This window comes from Calypte anna, chromosome 15, assembly GCF_003957555.1.
Source record: "Calypte anna isolate BGI_N300 chromosome 15, bCalAnn1_v1.p, whole genome shotgun sequence".
Taxonomy (NCBI): Eukaryota; Metazoa; Chordata; class Aves; order Apodiformes; family Trochilidae; genus Calypte; species Calypte anna.
In genome coordinates, this window is record NC_044261.1 from 11,406,685 (window position 1) to 11,425,932 (window position 19,248).

Sequence of the window (19,248 nt, forward strand, 5' to 3'; positions counted from 1 at the left end):
AATTCCCCAACCTCTGCCTTCATATATTATTCCATACCTGTCAGGCTTTTGGGTTGGGTTTTTTGTTGTTGTTGTTTTGTGCTTTGGGTGGGGTTGTTTGATTTTTTTTTTTTTTTGCTTTAAATATTTTTGATTTACTCTTTCTCTTCCCCTCCCCAAAGCTCCCCAAGGAAAAGCAGAAGGGCTCTCAAGGAAGCAGATCCACACCCCAAAGAGAAGCAGCCCAAAAAACACACAGCAAGCAGAGTCCCCCTGCATAGGGAGTGGCTCTGGTACCAGCACAGGGAGTGGCACCAGTACCACCACACACACCCCCACCTCCAACCAACTGGGCTGGCAGGGCACAGACAGCACCAGGCAGCCCTCAGAGCCTGAAGGGGTTAAATCCCCCCTGTCCCTGAGCCGTGTAAAACCGGAGCAGCTCCATGGAAGTCCGGGAGGCTGCCAGCAACGTGGGGACGTGGGGCTGAGCCTGCAGCCACCCCCCAAAAAAAAACCAAACCAAAACCCCAACAGAACCGCACACAAGGAGCTCTGAATTGCTGTGCAGCCAGAAAGGGAACCCCGGAACAGCCGAAAAAAAAACCCAAAAACCAACCAAACAAACAACCTTGGCATCCTAAGCATCCCACATCTCCTGATGTTGGCTGGGAGCAGGCAGCAGAGCTGCATCCCAGGGGTTCCGTGCGTGCTTCCCAACTTCCCCCTTCCCCAAGACCCCCCCAAAGCCTGCAGAAAGGGGCAGGAGGAGGATGGAGGAGGAGGGGGAAGGAGCCGGGCAGTTCACTCACGTTGATCATAGCATTGGAGGTGATTCGGAAGAGCGTTGCCCGTTCGTTCACCGCTTTGATCTTCTCTCCGCTCTCTGCCGGCACCTTCAGGCTCTCCAGCTCGCTGAGGGAGCGCTGCAGGGCTGCCCCGTGCTTGGCGATCAGCTCGTTGCAAGTGCTCAGATCCTCCAGCTTACTCGAGAGGGTTTTCAACGTGCCCTGCAGCTCGCTCTTGTCTGACTGCGAGGCGGGCTCCTCGTCACCCGAGTCATCTGCGAAGGGAGGGATGGAATGGGGAGGAAAAAAAAAGAAAAAAAGAAAAAGAAAAAAACAACACGACGGTTTCCATGGTTACCCCCGGACTGTACTAACACGCCAGCACGCAGGGCAGGGGACCTCCTGTCTCACCCACCCAACCCTCCGGGCAGGGGTCCTGGGGGCTCCGTCCCCCTTGGAGCAGAGTGGGGTAGAGAGGAGGGATGGGAGATGAGAGCCCGAGTCCCGAGGAGGTGGCCAAAAGGCTGCCCTGGTTGTCACCAGGATCTGGTTCAGGGCTGAGGGCTGGGGTGGCATGAGGAGCAGGGTGCCGGTGCCACCAGGGAAGGGCCATGCGCCAAGCATCAGGACACCTTGCAGCAGGCTCTGCTTTGGGCAAGAGAAGCTGTTTCACCCAAGAGAAAGGTTGGAAAGACCCAGGGAACAGCAACAGCTTTTATCCCAAAACATCACACCTTCAGAGGGCAGAGAACACCACGCTCAGCATCTCCCAGGTGAAGCAGAAATGGTTGTTCCTGCAACTCCTGAACACTTGGGGGACCTAAAACCAGAACCTCCAACCCAAAACCCAGCCGCAAAGTGTGACCCAAGTGTTTCTTCAGACCATCCCACTGCTCCCCCAGGGAAGGGGGAGAAAGCAAACACCTCCGAGAGGCAAAAAGCAAATACGAAAATCACAACAGCAAATCCAAAGCTATGCTGCCAAAGCAAAGGCAGAGCAGGTCCCAGTAGCACACCCCATCCTTACATTCAAAGTTTAGCTGAGGTTTCTCTGGGTGCACCCAAAACCCAGAGATGGCAGAGCAGGGAGCAGCCCTGTCACTTCTACTCCCTCCATTTTCTGTTTCTGAGTTAAAAAGAGACAGAAACAAACAAAAGCTGCCTGCAGCTTCTCTGCCAGGCCTGGGGGAGCTAAAGAGGGGAGGTGAGGATGTTCTCCAAACCAGCCAGGCTGAGATGCTGTCATGCTGCCAGGTACAGACCTTGGGGACAGCTCAGTTCCAAGCAGGGTACAGGACATCCCCTTCCTGGGCTGCAGAGAGAGAGGAAAAGCCCATCCTCTACTGCTGGATGGGCATTTGGGTTTCACTCCTGGCTCATTTTTCATAGAATCATTTTTAAGACCTTTCAAAATGCTGAGGTATTGAGAGCAATGTTCAGCTCTTGCTCATATTGATTCCACTGCTCTTGGGCCAGCTAAGGAGAAGGGGACAAGGAGCACCCTTTGCTTAACAGCATCAAAGTGTGTCCCCAAGGCAAGAGCCAGAGTAAGCAGGGTGACAAAAAAGAACCAACGACTCAGGGTTGAAGCAGGAGCAGAGCAGGATGTGGTGCTGCACCAGGTTTCATGGCCATGAGGCTACCCAGGAAGGATGTGATGGGACAAGGAAGCAAAGCCCAGGGACAAAGCTTCTCCTGCAGGGCAGGATTTACCCCAGCAGCCCAAGGACAATGAGAAAACGAAACCAAAGCCCTGTTGGGAAGCAAAAGGTAAGTTGCTGGTGAAGTTCCAAAGCAGCAGCATCTCTTATTGCAACCCTTTGGTCCATCTGCAACCCAGCCCCAAGTGTCCACAGCACCAATGAACACAAGGAGATGTAAAAACCAGGAGATGAAGTGGTTTGTGGCCACCAGGGCCGAAGGACAGTCAGTGCCAGCATTCACAGCACCCCCAGGAAGCCAAGAAAGCCCTTCCCAAGGCAGGGCAGCAGCCAGCCACAGCTTCTGCCAAATGGCTGAGGAGCTCCTGAGCTGCAGGGCCAGGCAGGAACAGCCCTGCTCTTGAGGACAGGACCAGCACTTGGCACACACAGCACCAGGGATGTCTCTGGAACAGGCAGAGATGGGCAGGGGAAAGAGAATCCAAGATTTGAAGGGCTCCAGCCCAGGAGGGTGCACAGAGCTACCACCGTGAGGGATTAACTGGGAGCATCTTGTATGTGCCAGCTGCAAAAGATCTAGCAGGAAAATTCAAGCTGCTTTTCCACCACTATGGCCACAAACCAAAGCTTTCTAAGGTCTGCTTGCTGTTCCCAGTGCCTTTCCTCCTGGGGCAGAGGACAGGGCACTGAACATGTACAGACATCCCTGTACCTGTCCTCAGGCAGTGTATCTGAAGGACAGAGCACACTGCTCCCTGCTCCCCAGAGAGCCACCCCGAGCTGTTCTGCTGCCCAGAGCCATTTTCTGAGGCTTTCCAGGGCAGGTTCAGGCAGAGCCTTGAATCCATCTCCCTTCTCGTGGTCTCCCATGCACCTCTCCTTTACCAGAGCTCCTGTTCAGCACCACTGCTTCTACCTTCCAAGGTGGCTCCATCTGCAGCCATCACCTCTGCTCAGGATGGGAACCAGCTGCAAGGTCCAGGCACTGCTCCAGAAGGTCCATTCTGGGGCCCTGTCCTTGTCCCATGACACCACACAACCACCCCCCACCACCTCAGATCCCTGGAGTGCCACCTGCACACAGGGGACACAGGCTGATGGTGGCACTTGGACAACTCCCCCAGCCAGGGCCACCCATTTCCAGCTCAGGAGCTCCAGGAACATATCTGCACTCTACAAGAAATGTCCAGGCTCCAGTACCTGAATGGAGCCTCCTCTCCAGAGCACGTGGACAAGTGATCACTAATGTGTCAAGTCTTTAATTGATAATATATCAGTGTCTAATAAATCTACCAAAGCAAAAGTCAACCACACCAAACTCAGTTTTCATCACAGGCACCAACCCAGGAACTACCAGGGATAATTATGTCAAAAAAAACCCAGTTACCTCTGCTGGACTCAAGGGGACAAACTAAATTTGGGATTTTTCTCTTTGTAGGCATTCTTAGTATTTCCCCAAGACAATTTTAGCTGTTTACAAAGACTGCAAAAGCTGTGCCAAGCAGGAGGGAGAATCTCTCAGTCCCTCCCCAAGCAGCATTTAACCCCCAAATCCTTCCTTTTCCTCTTCCTCCTCCCAGATCCCAATGTGGGGATGGATTTTTCCCATCATTAAACTGCTCTGACACCAGGACAGCACAAGGTTGCAAGGGATGGGCTCCATCCTTTCCCAGGGTGGTGGTTGCTGCCCATTTCTGCCCAATTCTGGAGGCTGCAGCAATGATCCCTGCCTGAGTGCTCAGCTGGAGGCAGGAGGCACGGCCCCAGCGTGGCCCATTTTTTTTTTTATCACTGTGCAGAATTACATAAGCTCCTCAAATCCCTGGGGAAAAAAAGGGACAGGGGGAAGGCACCTGGGTCAGAGCATGCCCATCCTGATTGGGCTGACTGAGCTGAGCTGAACATCACTCCCCAGCTCTCCACTTGCCCCAGAGCTGCTCCCCGAGCCCTGCTGGAGTGGTGGGCAGCAGGATCCCACTGCCCTGCTCCTGCCTGGGCACATGGAGGGAGGGGGCATCAGCCCCACCAAAGAAAGATTCTCCCTAAAGCAGGAAACCTTCAGAGGGTTGGCAGGGGGGTTGCCCAGGTTGGGACCCCCTCCCATGATGGGACACAGGTGCCCCTGCAGCTCTCAAACAAGAGAGGTTTGTGATAGGCAGTCAGCAAGGGTCCCACAGCTCTTCTGCAGTGAGGAGAAGCAACCCAGGAAATCAAGCAGAAAAAGCTGGCAACAAGTATTTGACAGCAAATTCATAAAGCAGTTTGGGTGGGAAGGGACCTTAAAGCTCATCCAGGCTTCAACACCTCCCACCAGCCCAGGCTGCTCCAAGCCCCATCCAACCTTCAACACTGCCAGGGATGGGGCAGCCACAGCTTCTCTGGGAAACCTGGGACAGGGGCTCAGCACCCTCACACCAAACAGTTGCTTCCCAACATCTCCTCTCCAGCTCCCCTCTTGCAGCTGGAAGCCCTTCCCCTCATCCCATCCCTCCCTGTCCTTGTCCCAAGTCCCTCCCCAGCTTTCCTGGAGCCCCTTCAGGCACTGGAAGGTGCTCTAAGGTCTCCCCATTGCAGCCTTCTCTTCTCCAGCCTGAACAACCCCAACTCTCTCCTCCTGGCTCCAAGGAGAGGTTCACACTTTGATGTTCCTCTCACTCCTCTACCTCCTTGGATGAGGCAGCCCAGGTTCTAAAGCATCCTCCCAAATTTTCCTGCCCTTCCCAGAGGCCCATGAGGACCAGCACTGATTCAAATCCCCCTCTCCCTCCTGCCGCCAAGCTCAGCTCACTGCTCAGGATGGGTTCCCTGCTCCAGACCAACACCTCTGGATGCACTCAGCGAACACTTGCAACCCAGGGCTCAGAGAAGGGAGACACAGTCCCCCCCCGACAGCAGCTTTTAACACCTCTCCCTCCCAGGAACACAAACCTCTCTATTTAGCACACATTATCCCAAAAACCTGAGCCCTGCAACCTCACTCCTTTCACTCCCCATCTCATCCTGGGTTTGGACTTGTGAGCCAACCCCAAGGCAGCTGTTGTGGTTTGATTTGTAGGGCACAGGGCAGGAGGCAGCTGCTGGAGGAACAGCCAGCCTCCCAGTAAGCTGGCAGGATTATTTTTGGAGCCGAGATGCTGTTTAATCTACGGAAAAATGGATCAGCAGCTCCTGGCCCTTGAGCCTTTTCTGCTCTGTTTCTCAGCCTGGAGAGGAAGACAAACACACAGCACCCAGAGCAGCAGCTCAACAGGAAGCCATTGAGGCAGAAGCTCCCTTAAAGCCCCCATTTTTCCTAAAACTTCCCTTGGCCAAATAACTCCTATTGCTTGCAATTCCTGCGGAGCTGCTGGAGAAGCTGCTGGCTGGAGATCCCAGGGCAGACGTTCCCCTCAGCCCAGGCTCTGCACCCCAAGATCATCAGGGAGACCCTGACCAACCCCAGGATGCTGCTGCTGCTCATAGCCAGGTGTTTCCATGCTGCTCCTGGATGAGATGGGAAGAGCCTCTTCAGGGAAAGGGGAGAAATCAAGGGGAGCAACGGGACTGGAGGGTTCAGTGTTAGAGCTTTGATTCTAAAACACCCAAATCATAACCAGAGCCTGACTGCAACATTCCCCAGCCCAAAGCACCACAGCAGGGTGGGCAACTAGTCCCACTTCTCCTCCTCTCCAGGTCCAGCACAGGTGCTTTCCTCTTCCTGTATCCCACACCTTCCTTCACAGGATCACAGACCAGTTTGGGCTGGAAGGGACATTAAAGCTCCCCTACTGCCCCCCTGCCATGGGCAGGGACACCTCCCACCAGCCCAGGTTGCTCCAAGCCCCATCCAACCTTCAGCACTGCCAGGGATGGGGCAGCCACAGCTTCTCTGGGAAACCTGGGACAGGGGCTCAGCACCCTCACACCAAACAGTTTCTCCCTCCCCAACATCTCTCCAGCTCCCCTCTTGCAGCTGGAAACCCTTCCCCCTCATCCCATCCCTCCCTGCCCTTGTCCCAAGCCCCTCCCCAGCTTTCCTGGAGGCCCTTCAGGCACTGGAAGGTGCTCTAAGGTCTCCCCATTGCAGCCTTCTCTTCTCCAGCCTGAACAACCCCAACTCTCTCCTCCTGGCTCCAGAGCAGAGCTGCTCCAGCCCTCCCAGCAGCTCCAGGGCCTCCTCTGGACTGGCTCCAACACCTCCCTGTCCTTCTGCTGATGGGGACCCCAGAGCTGGACCCAGATTTACCCCAGGGGGGTCTCCCCAGAGGAGAGCAGAGGGGGACAATCCCCTCCCTTACCTGCTGGTCCTTCTCTACCCTGTGAGTTGGAAACTTTCCATTGTATCCTCTCTTTCAGAAAAACTCATTATCCTTCCCACAGAAAGCAGTTTATTTTTACTGAAGTCAAGGCTTGGTTCTCACAAACACTGGTGTTTATCATCACCTCAGGTCACTATATACCCTCAGCACCTGAATTCCTCTGCTCAGGATGCTCAGGGTGATGCAGCACAACCACAGCCCCCAGGGACACTCCTAAAAACTCAAATGGCCCCCGCATGGCTCCATGGCACCCACACCAAATCTGCTTGAGGTGGGTCACAAGCTCTGCCTCAGTTTCCCTCTTGCTGCCATCTGGAGCCAGTGCCTGGGAATCACAGTGTGTTTCCTGGGTTTGGAGAGGATGAAAAGAATCACAGAGGGAACGGGATGGAAAGGGCACAACCCACCTGCAAAATACAATGTGAAAAGTGATTTTTTTACTCTCAGCTTCCTTTTTGCTCAGCTCTGCCTCTTGTGCAATTCCTTCTGACTTTTTCACACCTGTCCAGGACTTTTGTCTCTAGGCAGATGAAAAACACCACACTTATTTGGTAAAAGCCCTTCCTCCTCCCCAGGGAGAGTGGAAGAGGCCCACGAGGACAGGAAAGCTTCCAAGCCAACCTCTGCTCCAGCAATCCCAGACAAAACTCGGAGCACTCCTCACAGGGACTCCCACAAGCAAATACCACAGAAACCAATCCCTCCTCTTTAGGAGATTCCCTGTTCAATCCCACCAGCAACCAGTACCCCTGCTGACACCAGGGCTTTGATTCTTCCCTTCCCAACTGGAATTATCCAGGTCTTTTCAGAACTGCTGCTCACCCATCACTTCTCAACCGGAGCGACTCCCACGGCGACGCATTTGCTTTCATCGGTTTTAATAGCTGTGAATATTAAATACAAATGGTTGTTTTTATATTTAATAGCCTCACCCAGCTGCCAAAAAGATAGATGGATTTTCACAGCATCTGCAGATGCAGGCACAGGCAGTGCTTTGGCAGTGCTAAAGAATTAGGCTGGAAATTAATCATGAAAATGGCGCGGCAAAGACTCATTCAGAAATGGTGCCAAATCTGGGTGATGGCTTAGCAATTATCACCAACCTGGCCAGGCTATTTCTGCTGCCCACTAATGCAAATGGAAAGCTGTTGAAACAAATGGAAGCCTAAATATAGCCCAGGTTGGCTGCTTGTAACAAGCTGTGACATTTGCTGATGGCCCATTCGGTGGCAGCAGGTGGTAGGAGGCAGCTGAGACAGGAGAACCCCAAACCTCTGGGGATGGGGCTCCATAAAACAAATCCAGAGCTCAAAGACCCCTCAAAAATCCCATCAGGTTTGCCTCAAAGCTCTAAATAGTGTGGAGGGAAAGAAATGAAAGTTTTGGAGAAATTGGACTCTAAGGGCTTGAGTGATGTGATTTACGTTGATCCAAGGTGGTGCAGAGGGCTGGACCAGAAACCTCCAGAGGTGCCTCCAGACCTAACTTATCCCATGACTCCACACTAAATGCAGCTTTTTCACTTGCAGCAATATGCTTAACAATCAGCTGCAATGCAAATTCCCAATAACAAAGGAAATTCAACACATGTATGTGGTTAAAGTTTAGTAAGTAAAGTAAGCAGCACACAAAAAATGGGCTTAAAAAGTTCTGAAGCCTTTTTTTGAGTGACAGCTTGGACACCACAGCATCCTTCTTCTACCAAGCCATGTCAAAAGAAGGAAAGTAAGCAACTGCTTCTGCTTTCAGTAAAATGAAAATGGCACTACCATATTTCCTCATCTTTTTCTATTACTGATTTCCATAACTGTGATTTCATTCATACTTTGGTGCAACTGGCTGGAGCCAAACCTAAGAGGAGAAGCCAGGCCTTAGCATCACAGTTCCTTTTCTGGAAAGCAACCACCAGAGTGAGACAAGGATGGAAAAGGCTATGAACAAGAGACCAAAGGGATAAAAAGCAGCTGGAGTTAATCTCTGCTTCATACCCACGATAAATGACAGCTTACAAGGAAAGCAACCCAATAGACACCAGGGAATATATCCAAGGGAGCTGGGGGCTCCAAAACAAAGCTACCAAGGCTGATCCCATGGAGATGCCTCCCTGGAAGGAACAATGCTTCCAAGAGAAGGCTGCTCAAGGAATTTCTTCCACTACATCAGAAAGTGAAAAGAAGGAAACAAAGGAAACCAATCCATAGGTCCTGACCTGCTGTGGCACCAGCTCACCACTGTTCTCCTTGTGACCAACCCTTCTGTGCTGATGAAGACCCATTTCCAAATGAGTGGAGCTGTCATTTTCCACCTGCCCACCACACAATAACCCAGCAGGGTTATAAAACCCACTTGATAACAGGAGCTGCCCTTGGCCCACAGCCTCACCACTCACCACCATCCCTCATGAAGTGGATCTTTGCTCTGGTCTTAGCACACCCTGCCCCAAACTTCCCTACATGCTGCAGGAATACCCAAGGACCACATTTTCAAGAAAAACCCACAAGAAGATTAATTTTCAGGACTCGGGATGTTAAGCAAACAATATTTGTCCTCTTCTAGTACAGGAGATGTGTACTAGACCCAAACTCATGGACTCCTTTTGGCACAACCTCTCCTTGCCATAAGGGTCTTGAAAGTGGAGAAGCTACACAAGGGATCAATTCTGACCCACTTGATGTTCTCTGCTTCCTTCCCTGGGAAATATGGATTAAAAGATGATCCTGAATGGGGAGTGGATGGACCAGTCCATTAACGCATGGAAAGGGCTTCTTGTTTCTTGAAAGAAAAGCACAAAGCATTTTTATGATGATTACTGCAGCATTACCCAGTCCAGCTCCTGAACATTTTTATTGCTGCAATTAGCAGATGATGATGTTCCCAGTCAATAAGGCTCAGCAGCAAATGCTGCCCTTTGGCTGGCTCCCAGCAATCCCCTCCTTCCAGCACATACAGGATTTTGTGATCACCCAATTACCTAAAAAACTTCCAGAAGCTGATAATTCTGGCTTCAGAGCCAAGGTGTAAACCACACCAAAAGGCAGGGCTGAAGCTCAGATAAGATGGACAGGTTGGGAGGAAAGGAAACCAATACAGGAGATGATAAATGCAAACAGCACATTGCATCAGCAAAGACCAACCCAGCAGATTCTGGGCAGCCACCTGGTTAAGCAGAAAAGGAGCCAATAATTATGGCTTATTATAAATCCAATAGAAATGACAACAGAACTTTGAAAAGCCAGCTAAAAAAAGCAAATAAATTCAGGGTTACAGGAATAGCAAAGTCCCATCTAAGAGACATGATGTCATTTCCAGTTAAGTTCCCAGCTCGTGTTGGGTTTGGGACACTGCACCCTCAGGTGTCCATCATAAAGAAGATGACCTTGGGGCTGGAAAATATCCTGCAGGGATTGCTGGGGGCATCCATGATCTCAAATGGTTGCAATGACCCTGAATATTTGGGACACTGCCTCGGCCCCAGGGCAGGGATGCTGCAGGGACCAGGACACCCTGGGGCTGGAGATGTGCAGGGATGAAACAGGGACTTCCATGCAGCTGATCCTGGCTATGGGAACCAGGTGAACTTGCCAGGCTTCCTCCAGCCTCCTTTGGCATGATTTTTATTTGAAAAGAAAAAAATAAAGCCTAGAGATGACTCAGGAGCGAAACCTGCAGAAAGGAGAAGCTCCAGGGGGCTGCTATGCCTTGAGCCAAACCCCAGCCATGGGGTGGACAGGACCCTCCCCTTACCTATACGTATATATATTTTTTATATATGGGATGAAGTATAGATAAAAAAGAACTCTTTCCACAAGTCTTTTAAGTGAATTTCTTCACAACCTTTCAAAACTCTTCCCAAGAGAAGCCAGGAGGACTTTGCAGATGTTAATTTGTCAGGAGACAGAGGGTGCAGTTCGTAATTTGTTTGATTGCTTTTTGCTCTGTCCTTTGACCACAACATTCTCCTCTCCATTTCCATTGGAAAACAAAAATTGGCAGCCACCAGGAGAACTACAGAGCCAAACCTTAACCCTGGTACACTGGGATCACAGGGCCTGAAAAGCAGAGCTGGCAGGGAAGGGAGGTGGAGATAAAGATGCTTCCAGCTGATGTTTTTGTTAAAAGGCTGGAGAGGCACAGTTACCCCACTGGATGCAGCCAAATGTCCCCTCCTGTCCCCTGGGGACAGTTGTGAATAGCAATGAAAAGACATGGTGCTGCAGGTGTGAGTACAGGGAAATTACCCCTCATTACCAGACAATTGGTGGCACAGGCAGCACATCCCATCCCCAGAAAATCAAATACAAAATTATTAATAATAAAAAAAAGCCTGATAAAAATAGAAATTTGTTCATTTTAGAGCTCAGAACAGCAATGAGACACAAAGTACAGACTTCCCAGTAAGGCCACAGGGTGCAAAGGTTTGCTGCCCCGTGGTCAGCACCTGCCTCCCAGTTTGCCACCACTGTTCATCCCAGACCTTGGGGACAGGGACTTGGCTTCTGGTCACACCTGCAGCTCTGGCCTGGCCACGGGATCCTGGACCAGTCCCATGGCAGCAGGAGGCAAATGTACAACAACACCTGTACCAGCTCCTTATTCCCACTATGAGCCCAGTAAGGCTCCATGGTTCCCAGTTCTTCCAGATGGAGAGACTGGAGAGCTCAGCAGGAGCACAGCAGGCCCCCAAGGGGTGACATTTCACTGGATTGAACCTTTATGGAGCAGGGGAGGGAAAAAAAAACCAAAACAAAACATGCTGAGCAAGGAGCAGTAGCAGGAACCATGCTGGAGAAGGTACCAGCCCCATGGGCACACACTGCTGCAGAACACACCAAAAGACTGAGCCCATCCATCCTGCTTCCCAGCACAGCCCTGACAGCTCTGAAGCCACTTGGTCCTCTTAGGAGAAGCCTGAGGAGCATTTTGGGGTTGGTTCTGAGCAGTGCCCATGCAGACCACAACCTGGCCTGTTCCTTGGAGCAGATTTTCTGCAGCAACAAGAGGGTTCCAGGCACCCAGACTGCCATGAGCCTCCTGCCTTCCCTTCCCCAGGCATCCAAGCTGCAGGAGACATCCCCTTTGACAGTCCCAGAATCCAATGGGATGGGAATATTAAAGGTCATCTGGTTCCAAGCCCCTCTGTGAGCAGAGCCTTCAACCAACACAGGTTGCTTGGAGCCCCACTTAACCTCTCCTTGAACGGTTCCATGGATGGGGCTTCTACCACCTCTCAGGACAGCCTGGGACAGTGTCCCACCACCCTCAGGATATCAAATCTCTTCCTTAAATCTCACCTGAGGATGTCCCACCTGCAGACTGTTCAGTCTTTGCACCTGGAACAACCACAGGTTTTCATTTTTGTTCATTCACAAACTGCCTCAGGAGTTTGCTGAGCACAGAGGAGATCTTCCAAGCTGTCAGAAAATCAAAACCATGGGCTGCATGCTAGGATAGCTCTGTATTAAATTAAGTTAAATTAAAACAGATATTGTAGGACACTGCCCAGAGAGGGCTCCAAGCTTGCTAAGGAAGCCCACATGTGCCACCCAAAGAATCCCAACCCCGACCCCTCTTCTGCAGATGTCCCCAAAGAAGGAACAAGAGCAATGGTGCAGAGTCAGCCCCCAGCCCATGTCTGGTGCTCAGCTCCCCTTTCAGCACAGCTTCCACCATGGGTAACACTGAGATCCTCCCTCAGGGTCATTCCAATACTCCAGAGAAGGAATGGAGATCACCAAACCCATGGTTCAGGCAGCCCTGAGAAGCCTTGGAGTTCAAAATTCCCTGACTCAAATTCACGCTGCAGGTGTTGGGCTCAGCCCCAGAAACCTCCTCAAGATGGAGCAGATCCACCCCCAGGCTGCCAGCCCCACTGCAGACACCAAATTCTTTCTTCTGATGCTTTTCCATGTTGCCCCAGGGAGAAAGCACTGGGATAAGGAAGCCTCTGGGCAGCTGTACCCAGGGGCTTTGTTCCTCTGGGAGATGGTTGGGAAACTGAGTTTGTGGGAGGCCCCATCTCCTCCCAGCATCACTGAAACATTGCACCAAAAGGCTACCTGGTTACTCACCCCACATAAAAGCACCTTTAAAAGCCTTAAGTACCTTGAGATCCATTGACGTCAGGCCCAGAGAAGCAAAAAACCTCCCATGACCCATTCCCAGCCTCCTGGGCTACCAATATCCACGTCCAGATGAAGGTCACAGAACTGCACATCCCTAACTCATCCCTCTCTTGTCTCCAGATCCACCACCAGCACATGCTGGGCTCCACAGGGAGGCTTCACACTGCCTATGGCTTTGGGATCATCTCCAAGTAGAACAGGGAATATTTAGCCCCAGAGACACAAGTGCCATCATAAATAATGAGAAGTCATTTGCTCTTGTCTAACAGATGAACAAATTGTGTCTGTCCATTTCCTCACTAAATCCTTGAGCATCCTCTGGTTCCTCTCAACCTGCAATGCTCCCCAGTGCTGAAATGGAGAAGCCACCAGAGTTTGGTGACACCAGGGGGTAGGGGACAAGCAGTCCCTGTGTCCCTGCAGGCACAGAGCAGGGCAGAGTTGGCTGGGAGCAGCTGAGCCTGGAACAACAACCAGGAGAAAAGCAGAAATGGCATCAAATTCAAACATCAAGATCATTCGGTGGAAATGAGTTTCCTTCAGAGCAGGGACTCACAGAAGTGAAACCACCAGGGACAGGGGGTGATGTCCTCTTCCACAGGCAACAGCACCCTGGCATGAAGCTCTTGGAAACCATCAAAGGGCTTGGATGTCCCTGAAGTGCATTTTTAATGATGCTTAAACATTTTCCAGCCTTGGGTCCATCTCCAGTTTCAGCAACACGAGGAGGGGGCTCAGGTGATGTCCTGGCCTCTCTTCCCAAAATCCAGCAGCAGAAGAAGACACCAGAACTGGACTGGCTGCTGCCAGCTCCCAACCCTTTTGCAGGAGAGCCTCCATCCTTGGTGTAAGCGGCATCACTCCCAAGGGTTCACCACAGATGAACCCAGGCTGTGATTTTTATTATTTTATTTTTTCCCAACGGTGTCTTGATTTTTCCCATCAGCAGGGAGCATACAACCTCCCTGGGGGCTCCCTCATCCTCCCAGGAAGCAATGGGAGATCTCCAAAGGATGCTCCTCCGTTGCTGTCAGCTCTCTCCTGCCTCGCTATTCCTGGGGAACAAGAAGGAGGTAACAAGAGAGCCGGGGAGGGGGAGCAGTGACACCAAGGGAGCTGTCACAGCCCCGATCCCATCAAACCTCCCATGGGATCCCATGGACAACAGCAAAACCCATCAGCCCGAGGGGTCCTGGGGGGCAGCTGGAGAAAGGCTGCTGGGACAAGGGCTCAGCTCCCACAGGGCCCCATCCCAAATTCTCTGCCCAGAGAGCAGCTCAGGAGAGGACAGGCTGCAGTCTCCCTCCTCCCAGCCCCTTGTCCCCCAGCCCTGGGGTCACCCACAGCAATGGCCCTGCAGGCTCCTCAGCTCACCCAAGGGTTTGGAGGAGCAGGCACCCAGGCTGAGTGGGCTGTGACACCCTCCATGAACACCCTGCCCTTAAAACTGCATCTAAAACCCCCCCAAAGCTCAGCTTACCCAAGAGTTGGGGATTGGGGTGGGTGTATGGTACCTCCCTTTCTCCAGTGCCCCAAAGGTCAGGATGTGCTAGCAGAGCAGGAGGGATGCAGCAGCACCTGGAAGTCTCTTGGCCTTTGCTCTGGGGTCCCCAAGGTGTCCCCAGAAGCCTCAGGAAGGAGGGGGAGCAGGACACAAACAGCCCCAAACCAGCATCCAACATGAACACCCTCTTCCCATCACTTCTGCCTCGGGGTCTCAGTCCTCCTCCTGCCACCCCCACCCCAGAGGACACATCTCCACCAACCCCCCCAGGGGAATGGGACCACCTGGGGAGAGGTTTCAGATGGAAGGAAAGGCAAAACCTGAGTCAGTCCTTCTGTAGGGAAGATTTTCCCATTGCAAGGAAGATTTTTCCAACAGGCAGCAAGGGCGAAGCTTCAGCAAAACCCAGAATTTCACCTAAAATTGTGAGATTTTAAGCAAGGGATGCAGCAAACCTGCCCAGGGAGGAGTGGACACATTCAGGGCACAGCATCAGGGACATCACCACAGGCTCAGAGACACATGGTGACAGGTCCAAACCCAAGCTCACTGAGTGCAGAGCTGAACTAACAACTGCCACCAAGGCTGAGGTGGGACAAACGCCAGCACAAAATGTGCACTTGACTGTGATCATTAATTAAATTACCATGCAATTAAATTACATTTTAACTGAAATTAAAAAATTGAATTTAAATTAAATTAAAGCACCACTCAATACACCTCCCACCAGCCCAGGTTGCTCCAAGCCCCATCCAACCTTCAACACTGCCAGGGATGGGGCAGCCACAGCTTCTGGGGGCACCCTGGGCCAGGGGCTCAGCACCCTCACACCAAAGGATTTCTCCCTAAATACATTTTTTATGAACACCCACTGCTCTCTTTGCAGTATTTCTTCACCTGCTTGTTTCATGGTGCAGGCAGAAGCCATCCCTAGCCATGGAGGTGCAGATGCCCATCACCCACAGCTCAACCCCAGGAGCTCTGGTCACTTCCAGGTGACACCCTGGGATTTGACTTTCATTAGATGATGACCATCTGTGCCACCATCAAATACATTAACATATATATAAAATATTAACACCCCATCACATCTGCTGAGCAAGGGACATGGTGAGAAACCCAGAACCCTGGCACTGTGCACACCACACAGACCTTGCAAGGGATATTTCTGCTGGAAACTTCCTCTGCAAGCAGGAGTGTTGTATTTCTGCTGGGAAGAGCTTCAAGAGCATCAAAATTAACTAAAGATAAGCTAATTATCTTTACCTGCCAATTACCTACCAACCTTTCTAGGCACAGTAAGTGTGGTGCTTGCATTCCTGCTAACCTGTGCACCCATAGCTGCAATCTGTCATCATAATGCAGATAAACCCCATTTCCATCATGCAAAATAAAACTTTTCCCTCTTTAGGGAAGGATTCAACACCTCCATCCTTATTCCTTAAAGGAGCTAATGTCAATGAACCCAACACATAATATCCCATCACATATCTGCTTTAACCAAAGTAGATCAAGTCCTTAACAAATACAGAAGCATAAAAAAAAAATTCCCCTTAATTTAATTTACAGCTTTTAAAAGCAACCCCAAAGCCTCCTGGCTGAGTGGTTTTGGTTGCAAATCTCCTGCCCAGCAAACCACCAGGGCCAGCTTTCCCCTGGGCTGCTCGCTGCAAGTCATCAGCACTGGAACCATCCCTCAACCAGCTCCTTTTAGGTGAGAGATCTGGCTTTAAGGCCATGATTTCTGTAGAAAACAACCATTACAGGGTAAGGGTTTCTAAAGGAACAGCAAAGCCTCCTTGGGAACTATTTTCACTTGCAGAAGCATTGCATGTTCACCAGGGAAAACCTGCTCACCAGAGACTTTGGTTTGTACACATTTCTTAAATTCATTTTAAAAGCCAATGATTCTCCCAGCTCTGGTGGTCAGTTTGTTGTTAAAACATGAAAAAATATTTCCTTGTCATGTGCCAGGGCCAAGACCCCTCTGAGTTTGCTTAAAAGGTTCCCCATGTGGCATATGGACCTTCTCCCTGCCAAACAGGGAAAGCTTTATGCTTGGCAAAAGCATCATTTTTCCACCAGAAAATAGAGGAAAGATGCTCTGGGGACAGGAAAATAACCCCACTGAGCCACTGGAAGTATCAGGAGGAGCATAAAAGGGAGCCTGATGAACCCAATAGTCACTAAACTGAAGGGAAATAATCAGGCTGGGATTTAGGGTGTCCACTCCAAGAGGGCTCCACGTGCCCTTCAGCCCCTGCATGAGTCTCTCCCGTTGCCCAGGGCTATGGAGATCAGGTGGGGCATCTTCATGCCCAGGAGAGGCTACTGAAGGCCACCTGAAACTATTTAAAAATCCCATTCCACTCCAACACAGTCAGGGTTACACATCACACCTGCAGTCCCACCATGGATATGGTTGAGGTGCCAAGGAAAAGAACTGCCCAGGTCCATAGTGAGCACAGTGGTGGGCACAGCAATGGCAGAAGTATGGAAAACCCTGAGGATATTTCCTAACTTGTCAAAACCAATGGCTTTGTGCTCTCCATCACTCACAGACACCAAGGTCACCAAACATTCTCCCAGTCCTAAACTCAAAAGAACCTGACTCGAACCTTCCCCTGGAAGGCATCTCCCCAGGTTCAGGGGGGTCACTGGTTCTTCTGTGCTCCCCACTCATCACCTTCCCCTCAACTTTCACACAACAGGAGCCAGGCTGGCTTCAGTTTTTTCTGAGAATAATTCTGGTTTGGGGCATTTTCTTCTCTGCTGAAGCCTGGTTACATAAACTGCTGTGCACGTGTGTCCTTACATCACCCAGTAGAGAAAACAGCTCCAAAAGAAACCCAAAGGAAAGAGGACAAGCTGGATTTGATAATAAAATTTCTTTTTTGGGGGGGGGGGTCATCTGAAATCTTTTGGAAATCTTCAGTTGCTTTTCCATTTGCCCTATTTGTGTTTCTCCATTCTGTGGTGCCTTTTTCTAGGGAAGGAAATCACATTTTGGGAAAATATCTTATTGTGAAGTGATGGTTGAAAGCAGGATGGAGACACTTGTCCACACAGACAGCTGGAGCTCATGTTCCTGCTTCACACCACACATGAATGGAAATACAACAAGACCAGAGTTCAAAAGTGGTGACTTGAAACCCCTGGATTCAAAAATGATGGGAGGACTCAGCTCCCCCTCAGCTCCCCCACCTGGGACAGCCAGGAATGGAAAGTTCAATCCTGAGCAGATCCCCCAGACCTTCCCTCAGGGATGGAGACAATTTATTATGAGGAGAAGCAAAGAGCTCTTGGAGGTGCCTGGTTCTCTCCAGGTGAGAAAGACAACTCTGGGTCAAGAGACCAGGCTTCAGCTCTTAGACATGGGATCACCTGGAGTGAGATGAGATGAGATGAGATGAGATGAGATGAGATGAGATGAGATGAGATGAGATGAGATGAATCCCATGCAGATGGTGATGTGATGCCAAAGGAATTTTTGTAGGAGGACACAGTGACTTGATTCCTAGTGGATTTTTGTGGGGTTTGTGCCTTTTCCTTCCTTAAACCTATTCATTATCCCAAACTACATCAAAGGAGGAGCAGTTGGATTTGACCACCAAGGAATAATGGGTTGAAGGTAGAATATAGCAAGTTCCAGCTCAACCTGAGGAGAAACTTCCTGACTGGGAGGGTGAGGGAGCCCTGGCCCAGGCTGCCCAGAGAGGTTGTGGAGTCTCCTTCTCTGGAGCCTTTCCAACCCCCCTGGATGTGTTCCTGGGTGCCCTGCCCTGGGGGATCCTGCTGGGGCAGGGGGTTGGATGGGATGAGCTCCAGAGGTCCCTCCCAACCCCTGACATTCTCAGATTCTATAAAGCCCAGTGAGCATCACCCAGTGCCCCCAGTTCCCCCAGTTCCCAGAAGGAACAAACCCTCTGGGCACTGCAGCAATATAAATAAAGCACAGTAAGCCAGGAGCTGTCAGTGCCCAAGGGCAGGGGAGCCAACAGTGACCTCCAGGGACAATAAAAACCATCCTAGAAACTCTCCTTCCTCCCCACCATCCCTTTGCTGGGAGAAGCCTGGCTTCTCCTTAGCCCCTCCACCAAGAAGCAATCCAAAAGTTGTCCAAATGGAAAGCTGGAACCCCCCACCCCTGGCAGATCTGTTCTGCTCTCTCAGAAAATACTCTGGGAATAACCTTGGCAGCAATAAAAGATGAGGAATTCCAGTGCACAGCCTTGTGCTCCAGCTCAGCACCAGTCAAGGAGAACTTTTTACCCACCAAAAAAACGTTTCCTGGAGAACCTCACTGCTTCTCACATCAGTAATGCACCAGACACCCACAGAAGCACATTTGGTTCATTCTCAGCTGCAAAGTAATTCGGCTTAGAGCAAAAACCAGATTTAAGTGACTGAAACCAAGTCCCAGCTCCACACAGAGCACCAGCAACTAACCTACCCCTTCCAAACCAACCAGTTTTTTCTCTTTGATATTAAAAGCTCAGAGAAAGGCCAAGTTCTTGTCACATTTAAAAAACCTTGTAGCAGGAGAACTCTGTCACACCTGAACTGCAGGTGATTTACTGTCATTTTTTAATAAACCCCTGAAAAAGTAGAAAGAGCGAAGTGCCACCCACTTTATCAAATCTCCAACCCAGAAAGGCTGCACCACACCATTCCCAAAGCCCATCTGTTGGGAAAGCCACCACACAAACCCCCCCATCAGACCCAGAGGGACAATTTCCCACATTTCCTCTGCTATCCCAAGGCTCCTGCCTGGGGTCTGATCCCCCCATCCCTCATCCCGGGAAGGCACCTCGTGGCTCCACGGCTCCTCAGAGCATCTGCAGGGCAGGGTACCAGGAGTTTGGGCCAGGTTGGAGCTGTCTGGCAGGTAGGGGC

At 51.0% G+C, this 19,248-nt stretch overlaps 1 protein-coding gene across 2 annotated transcripts in view; it reads right to left on the reverse strand.

Moving 5' to 3' along the window:
• OSBP2 (oxysterol binding protein 2) overlaps window positions 1–19,248 on the reverse strand; it is an 86,394-nt gene that overhangs the window by 23,476 nt on the left and 43,670 nt on the right. For both annotated transcript variants that reach the window (XM_030460414.1, XM_030460413.1), the window contains one exon: window positions 792–1,042. In XM_030460414.1, the coding sequence (XP_030316274.1) occupies window positions 792–1,042 (251 nt within the window). The remainder of the gene's footprint in view (window positions 1–791; window positions 1,043–19,248) is intronic.